Consider the following 23,954-nt stretch of genomic DNA (forward strand, 5'->3'; position numbering starts at 1 on the left):
CACTTTTAGGATATCAGTTTTTATTGGACATTGCAAGATCAATAAGAAAAAATAATTTGTACAGCTCTGTGATATAACCATTGCTGCTGAAGAGTAAGGCTACCTGACACAAGAGAGACCTGATGCAGCCAACAGGGTGCTCCTAGCACGACAGTCTGAAAAAGCAATGTTTTTCACCAAGAATGACTTAGAGCTGTCACACAGCAGCACCACCCACCGTGAGCAGGTCCACATAGCCTTACCATAGCACAAATGGGGCTTCTTAGACATTACGGGTGAGCAGTCCTGCTCTAAGAGACCCTCTCCAAATGGCTCCCTGCCAACCACGGTTGTAGGATCAGTCTGGTACGGTGGTTACTGACCTCCTGCCTTGCCTCTCTCTCTCTCCACTACTTTTCTCTGCAGTTTCCTCCGGGCCTTGCAAGGACAGCTGGCTGATGTTCAGCCATTTTCTCCATGCAGCGACTGCTACCACAGCAGCCCAATTCCCCAAGGAAAGTTTTTTGTAATAGAGAGCTGACCTGACACGATTTCAGAGGCCTTTGGTGACAGCAGTTGTCAAGAGCTGATTTGTGACACCAGCTAGGAGGAGGGAACCAGAACACTTCAGGTTTCAGCTGGCAGAGTAACCCTTTCTAACCAAACCCAGTTGCTTAAGAGTGATTGAAGAGCAGCAGCTATGGATATTGCTCTAGCATTGGGGCACCCACTCCATAGGATGGGCAGAGCTAGAAAAAAGAGGCTTCATTTAACACAGTATTTTTGCTAAGCTTTTTGCCTGGAACGGTTCTTAGCAGTTTAAAAAAACAGATGCTAGGACAAAAGGCTGAATTTGCTCGGAGGCAGTGGGACATCCTCAGACTATGCAAAATTCTAGTTGGCCCCATCATTACCATCTCTTTTGCTATAGCAGGTAGGTGGGAGAAGAGCGTTCCATTTCTGGACTGAAATGCCAGAGCAAGAAAAAATTTAGCATTCATTCAGCCCCTAAGTGGAGGTCAGAATTGAGAAGCCAGTAGAGCTAAGGAGCGTATCATCCGTCCTAAGACAATCAAAGACAGTCAACTTAAATCAACACAGGGCTCAGCTGGAAAACGAAATCAATTTTAAAGGCTCTGTTGACAGAAAAGGGGCTAGTACCATGACTTGTTGTTTACCTGTACTGTACTAATGACAGTAAACAGATACAGCTGCTGGACTCTACCCCTGTAACATTTACAGAAGGGACATTTCTTACTGATACTTAAAAACATCTCGTAGAAGATGACTTGGGAACTAGTATCCAGTGCCATTTTGAGGTACTAACACACCATTCAGCCATCTGAGGAACATTCCTATATGAACAACCAAACAGAACATAAATAGCGTGGGTAAACAAGCTGAGCATAGAAGATGATCTATGTGATCCGAAGTGAGCTGCCCTCCCCACACAGCCACCAATTGTACAGCTACATCCCAGGCAACTTGGGGCAACATAGGACAGCTTAAACAGAGGAGAGCAACAAAGAAATTAAATGTGATAATGAAAAACTAAGAAAAAAAAACAACAACCTTCACACAGCTATTTTCCAGTATTGTTAAAAAAAAAAATAAAAGCAACCTTTTGACTTCCTGTGCCTACACCATGCAGGTCTCCGAGGCATTTTAGGAACAGGAGACGCTGCCCTTTTTCTGCTGTTAAGTGATGCAGTGCCCACAGTATTTCTGAAGGAGTTCCATAAACTGTAGTGCAAGCAAACTGAGAAAATAAATAGCACTCAAACATTCCCTCTTATCAAAGAACAGTAACCACAGTAAAAACTAGCTTGTTTTTTGTTTATCTGAAGTTAGGTCACCTGCAACTCTTTTTTTTAATATATGAAAATTTGAAGATGTGTTTCACAGCATAATTGTAGAATAATTTACACTGCATTGCCAATTCACAATTCATTTCCATTAACAGTGTACAAAGAAGGTCCTTAGTTTATATATATATACTTTATAAAGTCTGGAAGATCAATATAAATACTGCTCCAGAAATTAAAAAAAGTGTTTACATCCCCGACTTGAATATTACATCCCAGTGTCCTGTATTATTATTATACTCTGTAAAAGTCTTAGCGGCGCAGAGGTTCAAGTTTTCGAAATTTCAGTGACGAGCTGGATGACAAAGCATCTTGGTTTGAAGAAGAATTCACTGTGTCTGGGGACTGGAACAATACTCTACCACGATGATTAAATACATAAAATGATGGATGGTTCCTTAATGTGTCAAACGTCCTTCAAAATAAAGGTAAAAAGTCAACGTTAATACTACTTCAGAATAGGGGCTTGGAAAGAGTCAGTCTAGGGCATACCAGCTTTTACGTACGCAGAAATACAAGTTTTGAATCCAAAGCTTAGGGAGAGATGCTCACTTTGTAAGTCTCCTAAACCAAGTCACAGAAGAGATACAAAGCCAAGATGCCTGACAAATACTGACTGCTCAATACGCAGAAGCTGCCCCATGCTGCAGACAAACTTTCCTTTCCTTCCCTGAGCTTAAGGGCAGCTCTGACAATTACTAACTACATACACACCAAACGTGACAGCCTTATTTCAGACGTCACTTGTGTTAATAACTTGACACTGTGAGCTTCCCAGCCCTTTCCATGCCTGAAGCTAAGGGTTTTAGGTAAGCACTAAATATAGCAATGCCAACTTGTTCAGTTTCCATATTTTCCTAGGCTTTTGGGAATGGCCAGAAAGATTACCAACCCCACTTCTTATCCTTTCCAAAATCTCAATTCAAAATTCTTTATTTTCTTAAAATCTTTCAGGCGTCTGACATTTTGCCTTGACTGAGACTGTGAGATTACAATAGTTCAGGCTCTTGTGAAGAAGCAATGTGCAGCAGAGGGTGAGCCAGGCGTACTCCCCTGAGATCTGAGACCATCTCGTGACAGCAGTTTGTGACTGCTAAGCTCTTACTTCCTAGGCAAACATTTAATTCCTCTACTAAATTTGCTCAGCAGGATTTTGGATGGGGAAAAGCAAAAAGTTTATTTAATTTCTTCCGGTTATCTAACTCTGTCTTATGTCCCACACATTGTTGGCTTTCCCAGATGTGACTGTTCCTGTGTTACGTCTACAATACGCGTAGAAGAGCTGAGCTAAAGAGAGACCTGCTATTGTGCAGACGTGCTGTTTGCATAGAGCGTAACGGATACATGTGTTTATGAAGAGAAGAAATAAAACATACTTATTTTTTAGTTCTGAAGTGGCATCCATATCTTTAAATTCTCCTGCGATATGTACTATCCCATAGCAGGTAACTGCAAAGGCTAGCAGAGTCTGAAGAACTATCTGTAGGAGAGGGAAAACAATGCAACATACGGATTACTAAATATAATTGCTTTAAAAAAAAAAAAATCTCATCTGTCAAACAGCATCTTTTTCACTTTTTATCCAGTGACAGAAAGTGCTTTACAGAGGTGGGCAGTTCAACAGCAGGGAAACTGAGGCACGGAAAGATGGCACCGTGAGATGGTGGCAGAGCCAAGAGCTCCCGGCATCAGGCAGGCAGGCTGTACTACGGGCACTGCATCGATCCACACAGCTCCTCACCGCGATCGGGGGGACAGCACACCCTGCTCTTGTGCACTTTAGGATCTAATACTCGTTCTGAGAAACGGGTCAGCGGCCAGCCTGTGCTGCGCAGAGGTGACAGCTGCTGCTCTGTCCAAACGTCCTGGTTATGGTGGGTGTTTCACCTCCTTAACTTTCAGATTAAGCAAAAACACGATGGATAATAATTGAAGTGGAATTGAACCACCACAAAAAAAAAAAAAAAAAAAAAAAAGCAAGCAAGAAACCCTTGCAGAAGCAGGTTGTGCTGGGCTCAAACGGGCGCACAGCCACGCCGGATAAACAAATGTCAGGCAGCAGAAGCCAGAGGGAGGAGGATGTTTATGCTGCAGGGGGTGAGGAAGGAGCCGTGCTCGGGGCTTGGGGCGAGATGTCCCCGGGTGGTGCTGGGGAAGGGGCTGGAGGCCTGGCCCTGCCCTGTGCTGGCTCTGACGGGGGCAGCCGGGCTCTGTGGGCCGGGGGCAGCTCGGGCCGAGCCGCCTCATCCCCTCCCGTCCCCACACCGCCGCCGCGGCCCCACACTCACGTCGATGGGCAGCGTCTCGTCCTCCTTCTCCGTCAGCCTCATGTAGGAGCGATCTGCGGGAGACAAGCGCACGGCTGCGGACGGCCCCAAGCGCCCACGATGCCGGGCACCGGGCCCCGCTTCCCCCCCAAATCCCCACCCCACAACACCTCCCGGTGCCCTCCCCGCCGCCCTCACTCACGCTGCGCCGCCGAGAAGGCGGCGTGAGCCAGGGCGAAGAGCCCGAGCCCCACCAGCCCCTTCCACAGCGAGGCCGCCGCCATCCCGGCCGCCCTGCCCGCCCTGCCCGCCGCCGAGGCGCCGCCTGATGGCGTCAGGGGGCCGGCAGCGGCACCGGGGACGGGGCCGGCACCGGGAGGTGGCGGCGCCTGCGCCCAGCGCCGCTTCCTGGTGGCGGCGGAGCCGGGGCCGGGGCCGGGGCGATGGCGGGGCCGCGGCGGGGCCCGGGGCTGAGCCCGGTGCCGGTGCTGGCGGTGGGGCTGTGGGCACGGGTGGGGGTGGTGGCAGCGGGCGGCGAGGTTCGTCCCGGGGCGCTGGAGGAGGAGATCGTGTCCGAGAAGGCGGCGGAGGAGAGCCACCGGCAGGACAGCGCCAACCTGCTGGTCTTCATCCTGCTGCTCACCCTCACCATCCTCACCATCTGGCTCTTCAAGCACCGCCGCGCCCGCTTCCTCCACGAGACCGGGCTCGCCATGATCTACGGTGAGGGCTCGGAAGGGGCCGGGGGGTCCCCTGAGCTCCTTTTGGGGCTCCCGGTCCCTCCTCCCCCCCTGCGAGGTGCTCGTGTTGCCCCGCAGCGGGGCTGTGGATCGAGGGTTGGGCTTTAATGCTGGGCTGCTGTCGCCTGAGGTGCTCGGGAGTGGCCTCCCGAGGTGCCCTGGCCATGGCCAGCAGATAACGCACGGGGCTCGCCCAGGGTCACCCTTGGAGTTCGACCAGAGCAGGGCTGGGAGTTGTGCTGGGGGAATGATTAACGCGGCCACAGACGCCTATCGAGGCGAGATCAGTGGAATATAGGGTTGACAAGGTGTTTTCTGCAGTCCCCATCTCTTCTTTCTTCCCTCTCCCAGTCTGGTCGCAGGTGATGTGCCACCAAGCTCGGTGGGAGCAGAAACGAGGCTGAGCTCCCCACGCAGCGGAAAGCTCGGCTCTGAAGGCTGCGGCTTGGTGCGTTCGGGCCCTTGGCTTTTGTCATCCTAACTCTCAGTTAATTGGAGGCGGCTTTCAGAACGAAGGGGTGGAGAAGCTTGCTGCAGCCTGGGGGCACAAAATATAACCAAAATACTGGGCTGCGTGTACAAATTCCTGCAAGCCCTCGGTGAGGCTGCTGCACTTGTCTTCCCCTTGTTGTCCCTTGCCCATGTGAGCGCCCCTCTTGGTGCCAGAGCCCAGCCCGTGACATTTCGGTCTCCCGATGATCCCTAAAACACATCTTTTCCGTCTGCTCTTTTGCAGACCGCACTGAGGGAATTGCTGGCAAAATAAGGAACCTCACCCGCCAGGTCAGGTGGAAAACTCTGACTTTTTCTCTGCTGTCAAGGCTTTTGGCATCGCCCTCTCAGGTCAGGCGGCCACCATAGGCAGAGGGATGTGTTAGTTCCCAGAGGTTGGCGAGAGCTCTTGTTTTACAGCAGCAGCCTGCAAGCCGCCGGGAGCAAAGCAAGTGCGGCTTCTGCTTTGCCATGCCTGGTCCCCTCTGATGCTCTCAGCCCAGGGGAAGTCGGTGGAAAATGTGGAAGTGCTGCAGCAGGCAGCCTGCAAAACAGACCTTTACATCTGGGCAAAGAAGCAATTGGTAAAAGCTCGTCCTTTTTCTAATTAAAGAAACCTCAGCAACTAAGTCAAAACTTCTGCATCTCTACTTGCTGAAATCCATCAGGGTTTCCACGGAGTCTGTGCTTTTACCCCAAGTTACAAGCTGTTGCTTCGGGTGGCGTTTTACCTTACAAATTACACTGTTGGCTCAGAGCTGTTGTTCAAGAGCCGGAGTTGTTTCAGAGTGATAGGCAATACATGTTCAGCAGCCCCTGGGCTTCATTTCAGTGTTTAAAATTAGGTTCCCATACCCTGGGTACTCAACATTTAGGACAATTAAATGAGCAGTCTTGTTTCATTTCTTCCCGGAGTCTGGTGGTGGATGTGGCAGGAGCTTCTCTAGAAGTTTAGTTTCCTTGTAGTGGTTCCTGGTTCGCCCCTGGGTTGCAGACATCCCGATTGTCTGCTGGCCTGATGCTTTCAGGTGCTCGCTGTGTTTTTCTTCCCTTTTGGTGTCCGGATTAATGCTTGCCTGGGGGTTCCTGCGTGCTGCCATTGTTAAGTGCCTGGATGGTAATATAGTAGTCTTCATTTTAAATCTTAGCTCAGAAGCGTTCCATAGCACCAAAAAAAAAAAAAAAAGCCCATGGGTTTTTGTTCTTTGGGATAAATGCAATGAAAATAATCTTTTGCGCTTTGCATAGAACTCGGTTAATTTTCCAGCTTTGCCTTTAGCTCCTCACTCCTTGCAGCTTTCAGCTGTCAGCTTCCCGGTGTCGGGTTCCCCCGCTCAGCTCCCTCCCAGGGCTCACTTTTGTAAAACTTTTGGCAGCAAAACCATTTTGATACCGGTGGGGCGGCTCACGGCTTGCAGCTAGGGCAGCCCTCCGAGTGCCAGGAGCGTTCCAACCACTTCCTAAGAGGCCGTCAGCAACAAGAGGACGTACTCCAGCTCTGGCCGTGATCCCATTAGCACAGGACTGGTTTGGGGGGCTGAAAAACCCTGCCAGCAGCTCGGGTGTGTGCCAGGTGCCGCCAGCCAGCTCCCTGATATGGGAGGTGCGTGGGGAAGCTCGGTGTGAGGCCCACGGTCGGGCTGTTTCTACACCAGAGCTCTTGGCTTTGGGCACGGCACCCTGCAGCTTTCCCTCCAGGTGATTCTGGTTTTGTCTCAACATTAGGAACTGATGGTGCGAGGCTGGCTTGGACTGGGTGCCTGAGCGCTCTGCGTGCGAGTGGATGTGGTTGTGCATGCTCTTCCCACCCAGCTCTGTTTCATGCAGACAGCTCTGCGTGTGCTGCAGGGCAAGACAAACTTTAGCAGCCCCAAGCCCAGTGGTCTCGGCGGTTGTTGCAGGTTTGCCCGTCCCCTTTCCCTTCTCCCACTGCTGGGAATTCGGCTCCGGCCGGAGCACGGCTGGCACGCGGGGCCGGGAACAGCTGCGTGGGGCGGCGAGACGGCGAGGCCGACCACGGCTGCTATCAGATGTAGCCCTGCTGTGGGACAAGGATTAAGAGCCAAGAGGTGGGTGAGTCAGGATCCCTTCTAAATTTCCAACCGCAACCAAAGCCTCTCCCTCCTTCCTCCTTGCTGGGCATCTCATTTCAAAGCGGTGAGCCCCAGCATTGAAAGGTGTCTCGGGGTAGGTTTCCAGCTGAGAAAAGACAGGCAGCTGCTGCAGGAGGTTTCTGACTCTTCCCTAAAGCTCCAAAATCAACTTTTTTTGAAAGGGGTAGCTCTGGAAGGCTGTAGGAGCACCTCGATGCTCCTGACATCCTTGCCTTGCATTTCCTCGTGTCTTTACTTTATTCCTGGAGCAGGCAGGAAGCTCACAGGAGCTAAGCCCCAGCTGTGCCCCTGCTGCACATCACATCCCCTGGCAGGGGACATGGGGGCTTTTCTTCTGGAGGTCAGCAAAATGAGCAAATGTCATCCTGGAAAGGTGCTTTCAAGGGAAGAGCAGGTGAGAGCCCGGTGGCACGTGGGGACTGGCTGCAGGAGGTGCTGGGTGAGTCCCATGGTCTCCATCCCTGCTGCTGCAGAGCTTGTGCCCGTTCTCTGCTCCTGTAGGACTGTGATGGGGAAGGAGTTTGGTGTTGGTCTGGGTTGTGCCCTGCCCCTAGGAAAACGCAGAGCGAGATTTTAATTAATGCAGCAGTGAAGAGCCTGAGCATCCTCGGAGGCAAATAGAGTAACTTTCGGAGTGTTGCGGTCTCCACATGTTTGCAACCTTTTTCATAAACATATGGTTCAGAAATGGGATTAAGCGACCCCAAAAAAATCAGAAAAACAGCAGAAAAGTGACCTAAAACCATCTCTGCTGTGCTGGCCAATGCCTGAGTGCATCTCTTCTCCCCAGCTTGAGACAGCATCGTATGAAGTGTGAGGAATGTTTTAACAATTCGTGTCAGAAGGATGCTCACCGTCCTCAGAACATTCATGAGTCTCTGGTACCTTTTTAACCTCTACCAAAAGGAAAGGTTTCGTGCATTTCTGTACTGGCGACACGTGATCCTGTCAGGTTTCCAGCTGCAGATGCTCACGGTGACCACCCCGGCAGTTTGCTCGTCTCACCCCACATCCCTCTCTCCCCAGGCGTCCTGGTTGGTGTGGTGCTGCGCTACGGCATCCACGTCCCCAGCGATGTGAACAACGTGACGCTGAGCTGCCAGGTGCAGACCAGTCCGGCCACGCTGCTGGTGAACGTCAGCGGGAAGTTCTACGAGTACACCCTGAAGGGGGAAATCAGCGCCCAGGAGCTCAACAATGTCCAGGATAATGAGATGCTGAGAAAGGTAAGGGAGCGATTTCGTGGTGAGGGATGCTCCGTGGGGTGCATGCTAATGCAGAAATCCCGTATCTGCTGCATTATGTGATTTTTTTTTAATGCATTTTTATGTTTTTACTTTGGTCCCATAAATTGTAAGCTGAATACACAATGTAATGAAGCTCTAGGTTCAGCTGATCGTAACGTGAGCTGTTTAAACTCGGGGTTGTGCATCTGAAAGAGCCCTGATTCCTCCATGCTCACCTAACAGCGCTTCATCTGGTGGGAGTACAGGGTATTTCTTATGTCATTCTTTGTGTTTCGTCCTGTAAAGTCTTAACAAACCGATTAACTGTTTTTTTTTTTTTTTTTTTTTTTTTTAAATTTATTTACAGGTGACTTTTGATCCTGAGGTGTTTTTCAACATATTGCTTCCTCCAATTATATTTTATGCAGGCTACAGCTTAAAAAGGGTACGTGCCTTTACAGTGCCTACACTTTCAGTTCCTCTGCCCCCAGAGCATTTTTAATACTTGAGAGTGTTTTAATGCTTGCTCTGCAGCAGGCCAAGGCTGCAGAATTGGGTACGGTGTTCCCAGTACACGCAGGATGGTAGGAGGCAGGGCTGAGAGTGTCCCTGTAGGTCTCACCCATCCCTCATCCCAGGAAGGGTCAGCAACTGCGACCATTTCCAGCATGGGTTTGTGCAGGGGTATTTTAGGCCAGCTGAGCCATCTGGAATGCTGAAACACTTCAGAAGGTGGGAAGGTTTTAGGAAGCAGCAGCTCTTTGAAGTACTGATTTGGAGGGAAAGGAAAATGATCCTGTTTATCTCTGGGAAAGGAAGGAGGTCCTGTGCTGTGTTAGGAATTAGTCCCCAGGACTCGGAGCTGCATCTTGTTCAATACACCAGTACAGGAAAATGATGTTTATTAGTGCTGCATTTGCTGTGCTGGTCTGGCTGCATGTGCCATTGTGTGAGGCGTTATTCAGCCAAGCTCACACAGCTCGCAGTGTTCAAGCCAGGCACAAGTTGCTGTGGGTGCTGTGCAGGTACCTATCTGTTGGCACGGCTTGAAATAAATAGTAAAGTGTAATTCAGTTTGTTTGTTTTTTTTTTCCTTCTAGAGGCACTTCTTCAGAAACTTGGGATCAATCCTGGCCTACGCTTTTCTTGGCACTGCGATTTCCTGCCTGATGATCGGGTGAGAGGTTGTGGCCGGACGGGCTTTTTGGCAGGGCTGTGTGTGGACACAGAGCTCTGTCCTGCAGTGAGGGCCAGGGGGGCTCCCTGGGCTACTCAGCAGGGCAGCTAACGTTGCTTTTGCTGGCCGCGCAGTGTGGCTGCTGCCTCGTTGCACAGTGCTTTCCTGTATCCCGTACAGGCTGCTTATACGCACGGCAAGGCAAGTTCTGCAGATCCCTGAGAATAAACAGGCACTGACTTGAAATTATTGAAAGCGGAGCCCAAACAAGTGTGAGACACACGAGTAGAGGGCAGGATCGTAAATGCATGTCCTGTCCTTACTTGCTGGAAGCAGATGCCTAGCAAACACAGATTGTGTTTCAAATTATTTATCTGTGTGCACAGAGGGAGCTAGATAATTCCCGTTCTGAATAGCAACGTGCAGGCTTGCGTAGGGTGTTTTCCACTGGAGATCCAGGGGGATTCAAGCAAACTCAGCGCCTTCATTATCTGCTCCTAGCTGCAAGTTTAGGACATTTGAAAGTCAGGCCAACTGAAAAGTCGTTCCATTGAAACATGTTAACATCAAGCATTGTGAAGCAATTGCAAGGTGATTGTCATGGTCTGTCCCACAAGCTGCTGCTTTTTTTTGTCCGTGTTGTGCTGGCAGAGGAGCAGTCGTGGTACCAGCTCCTCCCCAGCACTGTGCTTTGCTCCTGTGCTGTCAGTGCTTTGGATTTCACGGTCCTGCTCTCTGGTCTGAAACCCTGGTGTTTCACCAGGCTCAGCTCATGCAATACAACTTCTCAGGGTATTCTTCTCCTATGCTTGGACAACTTTAGGGGTTAAATTGGCAGATTCCGGGGAACTCCTTACACTGCAGGTACGAGTTGTTGTCTCTTCTGCTTCCACAGCTCCGTCATGTACGGCTGTGTGGCGCTGATGAAGGTCACTGGGCAGCTTGGGGGAGACTTCTACTTCACTGACTGCCTCCTCTTTGGTGCCATCGTATCAGCTACTGACCCAGGTATGTTAGACGTGTTTTTTTTTTCCCCTCGTTTTACCTACATTTGATGAAGAGGGGAAGAAAGGAAGGAAGGCAGCTTTCTAAAAGGGATGTTTTGTCTTTGATTACACCACAATAACGGCACCTTCTTGAATGTCTCTCTATTTTTCTATTTGTCAGTGACTGTTCTTGCCATATTCCATGAACTCCAGGTTGATGTTGAGCTGTATGCCCTTCTCTTTGGCGAAAGCGTTCTCAATGATGCCGTTGCCATAGTGCTGTCTTCGTAAGTGTGTTCTGTTTTTATTTTTAATTGTTATGTATGTTCTGTGTCAGGCATTGGGGGGAGCCACCTGGCCTTGCTCCTGTAAAAATAGGAGCACTGGTGTTGGCCAGAGCAGATTTCCCTATTAAGTGTCCCCAGAAGCTTTAGTGATCTTCTGATCAGCCTCCTCCTTGAAGACCACTGTTTGGGAGCATGGATTGTAGCTACAGCTTCCTGTTGCATGATGGATAGCTGTGCTTTTCTTTTATGGCCTGTTGACCCAGCCAGAAGGAAGCTTTCATGTCTCTCTGCAATGTGAAAAGCACCACGTCTGCTTTTCAGCCACAGGATCCTACCGAAACCTCTCGCTGATGGCTTTGCTCCTACCTGCCTGCCTTCCCATCCACAAGTACCCGCTTTTGTTTTGGTGGAGACAGTTGGTAAAGCAGCTGTCTCCTTTCTCTGCCCACTTTCTATGCCTCAAGAAGATGGTATTTCTGGAGTTAGCATCCTGAACTGGAAAGCCGGTGCCTTTCTAAAGAGTGTTTTATAACATTCTTTAATATTTTATGTCCTCTGCACGTAGGACATATTTTATCTGCATTTCCGTTGTGTTGCCATCATGGGAGTTTGTTTGGGAATATATAGTATCTGCAGTCATGACAGGTTAACTTATAACTAAGACTAATGCAGAAAATATTTCTGGAATACTTGTCAAGCCGGCGTGCTGATTGCGTGGGTTTTACTGATGTGGAGGCAGCAAGTAACATATTGTGAGCTTCGTATCAGCACCCGCCTGAGTTGTATTTACTAAATTGACTGTTTCTAGAACTGTTTGTATTGCTCACTCTGGTTTTTATGCTGGATGTGTCACCACTGCTGCGAGAGTAAACTCTGCGCAGCCAGGTCATGTTTGAGAAGTGACACAGAGCAAGGAGGAGACGGGGGCTCGGAGCCTGCCAGGTGTTGGTGGGCTCAGCAGCAGGGCCGTGGAGTTTGTGGTGGGTCTGTGCATGCATCTGTGCCTGCACCATGTGCTCTGATCTGCCCCTTGCACTGTTTTGCTCCCAGCTTTGTAGCTCTGATTTCCTCCCTTCCTTGTTGCACGAGCTGAGTTCAGCCCCCCTCCTCTGGAATAAGATAATCTGCACCAAACCCAGCAGCTCTGAGCTGCAGCCAGCCGTTGTTTTGATGCAAGGTTTGTGTGCAGACCTGTCCAGCAGCGTGTTTAATTCTCAAGGGCTTCCAAGCAGCAAAAGAGACCCGCTGCAGCTCTTATTTGTGGTTCCCCTTTATTAAATTTAGCTTGGCACTTGCCTGTTGCATGGAAGAGGCATAAGTGGGGAGCGGCAGGGGCAGTTCTGCTTCCACAGCTTGGTGGCTGGGAGGGGTGGATCGGAAATGTGGAGGATTTGGGGGTTTTGGGGGAACACCTGGACTGGCGTGGGTGGGTGCCAGCATTGCCCTGGGGTGAAGAGGGGCCCCAGCTGTGTCCGGCCGAGCACAGGGGCTTGGTGTTGGGAGGAAGCAACACACACAAAGCCGTGGGCTTTGCCACTCCCCATCCTGTGAGGAGGTGCTTTCCGGTGGGGTTAGTGGCAGGGAACCTGATTCAGGATTTGGCCGTGTAAAGAGGAATCGAACCCAGAACCAAAAGCAGCGAGCAGTGCGGGGCCAGGCTGCAGCTTGTGGCCCCAGGGTTCCTACTTGCTCCTCCCCATTTAGTTTCTCCCTCTTGAGTTTCTTATTAGTCGGGCAAAAAACAAAACCAGAAGGAAGGCTGCAATAAGTTAAAGTGCACAACTGACATCCATCCACACAGTCAGTTATGGAGGGGAAATGAAACTTTGGATTGAAAACCAAATGAACACAAAACAACAAAACCCCAGAATGAGACCATGTTGGCGAATGGGAAGTAGGAGATGGAACTGACAAAAGAACTTAAATCTCAGGGAGAAGTCTGAGGGCTGTGGCATAAAAGACAATGGAGAAAAAATACAATTTATTACAAGCAGGGAAGTTTAGCAAGGGAAGTGACCCGTTACGTGTTGGCAAGGGTAGGGTTATCACTCGTGTTGCAGAAGAATGTTGGTCTGTTATTAGGGAGGAAAGTGGCAGGATGTGTTCATGAGACGGTAACTTTCCGTTCCAGCATAACTCAGGAGGTTAAACAGAAACGGCAGCTAGTTAAAGTTCAAGCCTGAGAGGTTTAACAGAGCCAGCCGAGGGACTGCTGACAAGGAAGTTAATGTTCTCAGCAAGTTTACATCAAAGAAAGCTAACAAGGAGTCAATATTAACACAGGATTGAGGAGATGGATAGGGGCCCGCCTGTATCGAGGCCTTTCTGGGTACCTGCTCAGGGGTTCGGAGGGAGCACGTTCAGCACAGGCCGGGGGACACCAGCGTGGCTGGCTGATCCACCAACCATGGAAAATCTTCTTGGTTTTCTTGTCAAAAAGAAACATTAAAGTTTGGTGGATGAAGACAGCAGCGCTGCTGTTGTGAACTGGCACTGTGCCGTTTGCCTCGCTGCCCTGCAAGATTTCCCCTCAGAACCCAGAGCAGTGCAAAAGGAAGGTAGCACACGTTAAACGCAGTAAAACTGAGGAACTTGCAGTTCTCCAGGGGATATTCACATCAGGTGGCGTCAGCAGAGAAGTGTAGGCTGCCTGCTTGGATGCATTGTGCTCCCAGAGTGCCTGGCTTTCCAGAGTCCTGATGCCAAGCCCCCAGAATGCCATCATAAATGAAGAACTGTTGCCTGGCAAACTCATTTGTAGGGGATCGTGCAAGAGATGGGTTTTAGTCTGATGCTTTATAGCATCTGGAAGGAGCAAATGCAGAGCCTTGCCTAGGCTGGTTGAGCTCAGGGTTTCTCACGCTCAGGGCTTGCAGCAGTTGTAGCACTTTGCAAAGCTCATGCAGCACTGTGAAAATCTCCCTCTCCCCAGACTAAGGAGTGTTTTGCTCCCATGTGTGCTTTTTCTCCCTCTTTCAGTTCAATTGTTGCGTACCAGCCAGCAGGCGACAACAGCCACACGTTTGATGTCACAGCGATGTTCAAGTCTATTGGGATCTTCCTGGGGATATTCAGTGGGTCTTTTGCAATGGGAGCAGCTACTGGAGTTGTGACAGCTTTAATATCCTTTTTGTTGTTTTTCCAAGTGTTTACATAACAGCTTTTTCTTTTGCTATGTGGCATTTCTGCCAGACCCAGTGTTTCACGATTTTATGCCTAAATTAACGAGAGGCAATGCCACAGCCTTTTTAGGGGCAGGCTGTGCAGTACTGCTATGATACACAGCAGGATTAGACGTTCCCTCAGCCTGCAGTTTCTCTCCAAGTTGTCCTTAACAATCTGCAACGTCACCAAGTTCACCAAACTGCGGGAGTTCCCCTTGCTGGAGACTGGCTTGTTCTTCCTGATGTCCTGGAGCACGTTCCTGCTGGCTGAGGCGTGTGGCTTTACAGGCAAGCTCCAGCACTGCCCTGCATTTGAATGGAAATCTGCAGGGATGATGGTGCTATTGAATTTTGCTTCTCTAAGTATTGGCTGCAGATGGGACTGACCCTCTGCTTCTATAAGTTCAGTTATTTGGGGGTTTGGGGTTATTGTATCAAAAACCCTACAGTGCTGGGTGCAGCTCTGCTCCCTTTTCGTGGCCACGAGTCTAACGTGATGCTCTGCTCCCCAGGTGTGGTGGCTGTACTCTTCTGTGGGATCACACAGGCTCATTATACCTATAACAACTTATCTACAGAATCCCAACACAGAACAAAGCAGGTGAGAGCACCTCAGTCCCCTTAATCCTCTCCAGAGTTGCAGTTTAGTATTCTTTTGTTCCCTCTAGCCAGAATTAGGTGCATCTGCCAGTCTACAGCTGGATTTTGCTGGAGTCGCTCCTGCAGAAGTATTCATTGTATGGTGGATGGGCTAACATGTTTTTCTTGTTAAATCTGAGTTATGTTTAATTCATTTTTAATTTGTTTTCCTCTTTCAGTTGTTCGAACTGCTGAATTTCTTGGCAGAAAACTTCATCTTCTCCTACATGGGACTTGCACTGTTCACCTTCCAGAACCACGTCTTCAACCCTACCTTTGTGGTGGGATCTTTTGTATCCTTTGGAGTTCGTTTTGTAAAACAAGAAGAGAAAGGGAGAGCTGCCTCATTCCTAGCGTGTGTTTTTCATTCAAATGTGATTTTTTTCCCACTCAGTCTAGCTTTATTTTTAAAAGGGAGTTTCTCCTGTGTAGTGGTGCCTTTGGTTGTTTTAAGAAGATGGAGATTCTTTTCCCAGCTTTTCTGTTTTGTTTTGTTGTCTTTTCTCTGTCTTGTCAGCTTTTGAGATGCTCAGTGCTGGATGTGAACATGGTGCTGGAGCACCAAGCTTCATCCCATGGCAGCGTGGTACAGGAGCAGCTTTGCAAATGGGGACCTGCTGATACCTCCTTGTTTCCTCTTTTCTGTGCTATTCCATTTGGCTAACCCACCAAAAAAAAAACACTTCATTTTTTTCAAAATAACAGTTAGAGCTACAGTAGTTACCTCTCAATGATGAGACGAGAAGGGATTTCCCTTTCTGCTGATGCTAGCGGAGACGCTGTCAGCCCTAATACATCTCAGAAGAGTGAGGACGTGAAGGATTTTTTTGTTTTGTTTCACAGGGATGCCAGTTCTGATGTGCGGAATTATTTTCACCCTTTGCCTGCACTGAAGCAGGTTTATACAGATAAACAAAATGTTATCTTCACCGGTGCTGATGCATGGGTTTCCAGCAGGGTTTGATGAATTTCCCTGATTAGCTTTTGCAGGGCTGCAGTAGGGTAAAGGGAGTGAAGAGCCTAGAAATGCATTTGGGTACTTAGACTGAGATTGTGTGCTGTGCCTTTTCAGTAGGAACCGGCTAGCTTGCTGATGAAATAGCTCATTCATGAGAAAGATCATGAAATACATCTCTTATGCAAATTCGTGATGTTCAGGAAAGAACATAAAAGCTGGAAGCATTTTGCATATTATTCTGGGCTGCACTGAATACTGGCTGCAAGATTATTTTTGCCATCTGGGTGCTGGTATTAAAAGACACAGCTTCAAAGATAAAAGCAATATGAAGGGGCTGCTGATTCTTGTGTCTCGCAGGCTATGAAAACAGAAAGAGTATTAGATTTTTTTTTCCTCTCAACTGCTGCTGCTTTCATTTTGCTGAATAATCTTTGGGAATGGGACCTGGCTTATAGCTTCAAGCCAAACTGTGAAGTGTGGTGTGCTGGGGAATGTCAGAGAGGTTGTGGAAGCTGTGAAACCTGGGCTTTGCAAAGGACAAGTAATTCTTGTGGTGAAAAATGAGCGCAGCAGGGGAGAGCATACAGTGGGAACTGGTGGTTTTTCTCTCTTGTCTAACCCGTCCTCTCATCATTTCCCTTGTTTATATGTTTGCGTTTGTCCTCTGTGATATTCCTGAATTGCAATCTGTGCTTTGCTTTGGTGAGGCAGGAGCATGCTCTTCCCACACTGCTGTAGTACTCAGAGCTGGGTTATTGTCTTTGCATCCTAGGGACTGGTGCTCGTGAAGCTCCTCGTGCTTCTGCTGGCTCAGCATGCAGAGGTGGGATACAGTGGGAGACGCAGGAAGAACAGTTTCCTTAACAAGTACAAATCCAGCTTGCTATCTTCCTAGGAAGAGCTGCCAATATTTATCCGCTATCGTTTTTACTGAATTTGGGGAGGAGAAATAAGATTGGAACAAATTTACAGCATATGATGATGTTTGCTGGTACGTTGATGCATCCTGGCCTCCAAACATTCCTCACCCTGAGCAACTTCTTAGGGCAGCGTCTGGAGAAGAGGCTGGGCAGGACAGGGCTCCCTGGTGTTCAATCACATGGGGCAGGGGAGGCTGGGCAGTGAATATAATCTCTGATCCAGTGAATATGGGAAGCCCACAGTGAATATGGTCTCTGCTGCTGCAGGCTCACATTGCTCTTCTGCCATCCCTTCCCCTTGCAGGGCTGCGAGGAGCCATGGCGTTCGCCCTGGCCATCCGCGACACGGCCACCTATGCCCGGCAGATGATGTTCAGCACAACGCTCCTCATCGTCTTCTTCACGGTCTGGGTTTTCGGCGGGGGCACCACGGCCATGCTGTCCTGCCTGAACATCAGGTGAGGGCGGCGTGGGGGGCTCCTGGCCACCACCACCCCACCCCGCTGCTGCGGGTCGCACGGCGCCCGCGGCTGCGTGACACGAGGCAGTGTGAGGGATGCCACCAGGTGGGCAAATGGGACCGGCTGCATGGCCCTGCAGAGCTCCTGCCTGTGCCCTGGGGCATCCCCCTGTGCAGGGGGAGCAGCTGCTGAAAGCGCTGCGCTTGCCCCAAAGGCAACGGGAAGATCCCGTCCTTCCCCAAGACATGCGGCAGGTACCTGCCTGGCATTGCCTGTGCTCACCCTGTGCTCACTGTGTGTTTTCTCCTCCACAGAGTCGGCGTGGATGCGGATCAGGAGAATGTGGTGAGTGCAGGGCTTTGCTACTTGCCATCGGATGGTCCTGGTAGGGGAATTTTGTGCTGTGCCCTTTGGCACAGGGGTCAGGCACTGTGTGAATGCTCCTCTCTGCCCTGCTCCCTTCCAGCTGGGGGAGGAAGGCTTTTTAGCTCCTCTGGTGAAAGTTGAAGTCCATAGGAATCATCTCTTTTCTGTGCCCTCTGTAGTTATAATGAGGCTTCCTTTATTCCGTTTGAAAGAAGGCCTTAGAAGTAATGTTGCAGTGCTTAGTCAGTCCACGTTATTGCCACAGAACATTTGGTCTCTCACTGGTTTTGAAGTTAATATCAAAACATGCATGACACAGAAGCTCTCTGCCTCATCCCAGTGTCCTGTGCAGGACAGAAATGCTACTCACTGCCCCATTTTATGCAGCATCTTCAGGCTTGCTGTCACCTCTGTTGTGCCCTCCTGCTTGCTGCAAGCAGCTACGTGGCCGAGTGGGGACCACTGACCGTGGTGGGATACGTGCTGCAGCCCTGTGGCATCGGGCACCACCTGCCTGGTAGCCCCCAGCTGTGTGTCTGCAGCCTGGCAGTGCTGTGGCTGTGCCTCTGATCGATTTCAGTGCAGGGTCTGCACCTCGGAGGTTCGTTTTGTGCAGAGATGTTGATTGGGCTCTTGGAAGGAAAGTGCCAAATACAGGAGGCAGCCTGGAGCCATAAATCTGAAAGCCAAATTTCTGTGAAATATGTAATTGTATTACATACACGGTGCCCTCCAAACAGCTTTGTGTTTTTCTCCAGCTAAAAGGAAGCCACGAATGCCCATGGCACAAGATTATTTGCATATTACATCTCAAGTGTGATTTGATGGAGGCTGGACCTGCCAGTCGCTATTAAGCGTGATGTCTGGATGCATTTGTTGGTTCTGAGGCACTTAAAACCTTGGGGCCAGAAACTGGAAGGCTCTAGCAGGAAAGCAGTTGCTCTGTGCTTGCCCTGTTTTGATGCTGCTAAATGCAGAGCCTGGTGCTGCGAGCACTGTTAGCCTGCCGCGGTGTGAGTGATGTCCTTATGCTCGCTGCAGCCCAAAGGTTTCTTCCAAAGAGGTGGTGGGGAAGGCATTTTCCTACGTTCCCCTGGGTAACCCGCTCTCAGTACATTGCTCTGCTGCTGTTAACATTTTGTGTTCTCACAGGGTGTCCCGGAGAGCGAGAGGAGGAGCACAAAGGCAGAAAGCGCCTGGCTCTTCCGCATGTGGTACAACTTCGATCACAAGTATCCTTGAACTGCAGTCAGTGCCTGCCGTGCCAGGTCCCCCGTGCCCGAAGGGCTCTGTTGACTCAGAGCACGACTCCCTCCCTGCTTTGCAGATGAGCCAGCATTTGCTTCCCCATCTCACAGTTGTTTCCTGACTTGCACTTCCTCGTGTCTGTGGCTGTTCCCACCTGCACTTACTGGAAGTGCTGCAGTGGCTAAGTTCAAAGCTGGGCTCTCAGGCTGGAAGGGTCTCCAGAGGGTCTCCAAAGGTCTCTGGTCCCAGTTCCCCATGGCAGGAGGACAGGGAGGCAGAGGGACATTCCATTTATAGCCCTCTTGCTGGATCAGTGTCTCTCCTCCCTTTCAAAAGCTTTGTTACGAGCTAGCAGGGGAGTAATTTGCCAGGCGGAGGGTGCAGGATGACAGGACAAGTGATGCTGGAAAACCTCTTAACAGGATTGTGTCCTGGTCCACTTGTGTCCCTCCTGCTCGTGTAATTCGGTTTGCTCATCCCTTTCATTTTTGTGCTTCCAGGGTTTTGTGTTTCTTTCCTCAAGACACTGAGTTCCTTGCTGTTGCCTCTGCATCCCACCCCTCGACTCCCCGACCTCGCCGCCTTCCTTTTTCTTCCTTAACCCTCTCTGCAGCTATCTGAAGCCTCTCCTGACACACAGCGGTCCTCCTCTCACGACCACGCTCCCTGGCTGCTGCGGGCCGATTGCCCGGTGCCTGACAAGTCCACAGGCATACGAAGTAAGTCCGATGCCACCTTTGGTGTCCTTTGTGTCGTGGTGTCAGTGGGGTTTGATGTGTTTACAGTTCTGTGTAGCCTTTGGGTGCTGCATCTTGCTGGGAGCCTGTGGGGAGGTCAGACGCTCGGGCTGACAAACAAACACAGCCCTTCAGGAAGGGTTAAACAGCACTTCCCTCCTGTTTGTTGCCCAGAATCAAGAGCAGCTGAAGGACGATGACTCTGACCTCATTTTGAACGATGGGGACATCAGTCTGACCTACGGGGACTCCACCGTCAACACCGATTCGGTTGCGTCCAGCGGCACGTCGCGGCGGTTCGTCGGAAACAGCTCCGAAGATGCACTCGATCGGGAGCTGGCTTTTGGGGACCATGAACTCGTGATCCGGGGAACACGCCTGGTCCTTCCCATGGACGATTCGGAGCCACCCTCAAACGTCCTGGATAGCGCAAGACATGGTCCAGCATAAGGTTGCTCGGTTTAATTGACAGTAATATTTGCATATATGATCAAGAAATGTGTACTACCTAAAGTTTAATGCATGTCTCAAAATGTCTAAGCTGTATAAATATTATTTATATGGTGTCAGAAGAATATAAATATTCTCTGCCATGCACTTGTAAAGAACAAGCTGCGATTTTAAGTTAAAAACTGTGTTGACTGCACTGTGTAGGGTGGAACTGTTTTAGCGTAAGAGTCTTTTGCACACAGTGAGCTTCTTTAATGTGTGATTTGATGAGGGGTTTAGTTCCCAGCTGGGTAAGTAAAGGAGCTGTCTCCCTGTTCATCCTTTGAACGTGGGAGAGTGGGGTAGGGAGGTGCTGGTGAACAGTGGGAGTTGCTTTCTGTTCAGATGAGGATTGTTTTTTTGCCTCTGATCTTTGGATAGTTGCGTTTGAAATGTCAGCAGAAAGTCAGACTGCAGACTCTTGTTCGCTGTGTGGGAACCTGAACTGGGGATCCAGAGATTTTCGGCTTTTTAGTGACCGTCAGCTCTGCCCAAGCCACTGCTTTAGCAGGCTAATGTCAGACATCAGTCACGCTGCTAGCTGTGAGTGGGGGAGCCCCCAGAGTGGGATGGAGGCATGGGTCCTGCTGTAGTCACTTCTGGGAGAAGGAGCTGGTCCTGCAGAAGCTGCCCAGGGCGTGCACAGATTTTAGGGCTGAGTCTGTCTTTCAGTTGTAGCACAAGCAGCTTTGTAGAAGCAGCCATCAAATCCTGAATTGGTGACCAAATTCACATTTGGGAAGCGACCGTGTCTTTGTGCAAGTGAAGCTCCTCTGCTGAAGCCATGGATGTAGCTGAGCTGCAGTGCTGCCACTGCCCGTGCTGGACCGCAGAGTCCTCGATGGCTACAGACTGACACGGTACCTCCAGGCTTCTCCAGAGGTGAGGCATTTAGCATCTAGGTAGTACTGAAGGGGAGTTGTCCATCTGTCCGTCCTCCTGTATAGTCAAAATCATTGCACTTTGTTTAATAATTCCTTAGCATTAGCATGCTGTGTGTCTGTAATACCCACCTGATCTCTCTCATGTCTCTTACCATTTAATGAACTGTGTTTGCAAGTTGATTTTATTTTATTTTTTTCCCAAGGAAGAGCACAGAACAATTTGTGATTTCACACTAGTGTTACAGGATTTACTCTGTAGCTACAGGAATGGCTAAAGGTGCAGTGAAATTGTTAACCCTGACATCCTTCTTTTCCTCCTGAAAAGGGGGGAGCACAGAAATTTACTGTATGTAATTTTATTGTCTGTTTTAGCTGCAGTTTTGGTATACAAACCTTTCAGGGTTACTGGTGCACTATAGCCTGTTCTGGAGTTAACCCACTCCGAAAGGCTTAAACAGAAGTGTTTTAAAAAGAGAATATTTGAAAAAGAGCCAGGTGAGGGTGAGCTCTCCCAGCTCCCATTAGCTTTCCTTGCAACAAACTCTGCATCTCTTAGGATCCGATCCTGAGACCGCAGAGCAGTTTCCCTACAGCTGTTTTCCCCAGCACCACCTGAGAGCTGGAGAAGACAGGAAATACCGAAAGTTTGTGTGTATATTTATAGTTGAGAAAATCGATTTTTTTTTTCATTTTCTCAGGTCTACGTAACATTGCCTTAAATTTACGGATGTGAAACTAATTATTTTGGCAGTTTATCCCCAAGAAAATCCTTTCTTTTCCCTTCTGAACAAAAAATGTATAGGTGTTGCCATAGGTCTCCTCTAGAAGGGGGGTACGCTCTGTTTATATTTAGATAGGAAATCTTCCTTGCACCAATAAATGGCAGTCTCGCTGTTAATGTAGCTGTTGGATTAGCGCTAGCCTCTTTGTTTCCTGCTATGCAGGAATTCCATAAAGTGTGCATTTTATATGACATCTGTAACTTAACTTCACGTGTTTAAAAAAGGAAAAAAAAAAAAAAAAAGTAGGTACATGTTGACTTTAGGTTTACTGCATCATTTCTACATCCTTTATTTTTGTGTTTTGTTTTGCCTTTTTGAAGAGGTATGATAAATAACTACCTCTTGTTTTTTCCTGTATGGTCAGACTATGAATTCAATTTACGAAGCTGACGCTGGTGCAGCCGCTGTGTCCTTGCTCCAGCTGCCAGGCTCCAGGCAGGAGAGCAGCATGCGGGCATCGCGGGGCTCCAGCCCAGGCAATCCCAACTGAGGTGCAAGCTTGCAGCCGAGCACTGCGTGATGGCCACAGCCTAAGGTCTCCCCATAGCCTTAGTGGCATTCCTCTTTCTCTGACCCTCCCAGTTGAATAATGTGTCCACATCCTGAAAGTTTGCCAGCACGTTACCAAAAGCCTCGGCTTTTGATGCCAGTTCAATTAGTACATTTAAGAAAAAACAGTTAACAAGAGATGATTTTATGGGGTACCTGTGAACTCTGCTATGATCCATACGTCATATAAGCAGGACTATTTCAAGTAGTGTTGGTGAAAGAATGAATGTACGCTGCAATTCGTGAGCATTTTAATAAATGACTCAGATTCATCCTCAGCTGATTACTTTCTCTATTCTGCTGCAGCAGAGAACACATGATTGCCTGGGTTTCAGATGCAGAGCCCTGATGGTTTGTATGCTGCAGTTGGTTTTAAGGGTTACTGTAGAGAATCAGGCCCTTGAGACCCTTTGCCAAGTAGATAGGACGGCCCCAAGGAGGCAGTTTACAGCTCACATGGAGATTTAGAGAAGGTGCCCTCCTTCTGTAAATTGAATTTTCATGGTTTTTGCACATGAAAAAGCATTGTAGGTAAAGTTATGGTTTGTACTAGTACTGTCAATTTGTGTGGTAATGGCATTAACCCTGTAGTTGTGGTGTTTGTGCAGCTGATCTGTGATAGCTGATGATCACTATTGGACCTTCTGTTTACACTGACTAAATCCTTTACTGTTGCGTTGTACTGTGAAAGAAGGATTATGGGCCTATAAAAGATTTTTTTTTTTTTCTGGAATTGTGTGTACTGTTTCATTAATTCACATGGAAATAAATCTGTAGCAAAGTGAAGACGTGCTGCTTTACATTCTTGGACTGCTTTGCTCACGGCTGTTGGCAGCCAGGGAAGGCAGCAGCTGCTGACCCCACGCTCATCCATGGACAGCAAAACCCGTGGGGCAGTGCTGCTGCTTGCAGCCACCCTGCAGAGCTCCATGGACCTGTGCATTACAAGGGGCATTTGCAAAACCGAGTCTCGAGCTTTCCTGGACTTTTATGCCCAGTGTTTTTGTTGATTTTGCAGCTGGGATCATTGCAGCAGATCTGCTGTCCTCTGGAGGTGATTCCGCCCTCCATCTCTCCTCTACATTGGTTTTGTGAGTGCTGTGGGAGCAGCAGAAGAGGTTTGTTGTTCAAATGCTTTACAATCTTTCAATACTGAGGTCATTTGGGAAACTTCAGGAATCTGCTTTTGAGGGTTTTGTTTCAAAAAGGGCAACCTTCGCTTTTCTAAGGGTATTACAATACCTTGTAGCTCTGCTTCACTGCGGGAGGGCAGCCTCTGAAACCTCATAAACCCTTGTCTTCCATCCATAGCAGTGCAGAGGTCTGTTACCTTCCTTCTTTACGTAGCTGTGAGTTTGATTTTGGCAAGCAGAGGGAAGGACCACGCCACCACACAGCCGTGCCTGTACACAGGTGTCCCCCACCCTGCAGGTCCAGGTGGGCAATTCAGCGCTGGCTCAGGGGCATACTGCACCAAGCCTGTGTTGAGCCATCCCCCACCACAAAAAAGAGAGCAAAGCTGCTCTGTTGTGCTAGCAAAACAGAGGAACTCTGTTGCTAAACAGCTACGCTTGCTGTGAAAATGTCCGTGGCATTTTGGTTTAAAGTGGTTCCTTTGTAATGA

General features: G+C 49.2%; 2 protein-coding genes across 2 annotated transcripts; one reads left to right on the forward strand and one right to left on the reverse strand.

Annotated features, from left to right (window-relative positions):
- Window positions 1-4,420, reverse strand: MMGT1 (membrane magnesium transporter 1). Its single transcript, XM_032196381.1, has 4 exons — window positions 4,314-4,420; window positions 4,133-4,185; window positions 3,221-3,324; window positions 1-2,259 (listed from the first exon to the last, which is right to left on the reverse strand). The coding sequence occupies exons 1-4, from the start codon at window positions 4,393-4,395 to the stop codon at window positions 2,097-2,099; spliced, it is 402 nt and encodes a 133-aa protein (XP_032052272.1). The 5' UTR covers window positions 4,396-4,420; the 3' UTR covers window positions 1-2,096.
- A 19-nt stretch (window positions 4,421-4,439) lies between these two features.
- On the forward strand, window positions 4,440-23,116 carry SLC9A6 (solute carrier family 9 member A6). The gene is made up of 17 exons (XM_032196439.1): window positions 4,440-4,444; window positions 4,491-4,834; window positions 8,484-8,683; window positions 9,051-9,128; window positions 9,784-9,860; window positions 10,756-10,868; window positions 11,028-11,133; window positions 14,113-14,254; window positions 14,480-14,585; window positions 14,810-14,898; window positions 15,116-15,229; window positions 16,774-16,885; window positions 17,119-17,272; window positions 17,590-17,620; window positions 18,794-18,873; window positions 19,503-19,608; window positions 19,801-23,116. The coding sequence occupies exons 1-17, from the start codon at window positions 4,440-4,442 to the stop codon at window positions 20,074-20,076; spliced, it is 2,133 nt and encodes a 710-aa protein (XP_032052330.1). The 3' UTR covers window positions 20,077-23,116.
- The last annotated feature ends 838 nt before the right edge of the window (window positions 23,117-23,954 follow it).

The sequence above is a fragment of the Aythya fuligula genome, chromosome 13, assembly GCF_009819795.1.
Source record: "Aythya fuligula isolate bAytFul2 chromosome 13, bAytFul2.pri, whole genome shotgun sequence".
In the NCBI taxonomy this organism is placed as follows: domain Eukaryota; kingdom Metazoa; phylum Chordata; class Aves; order Anseriformes; family Anatidae; genus Aythya; species Aythya fuligula.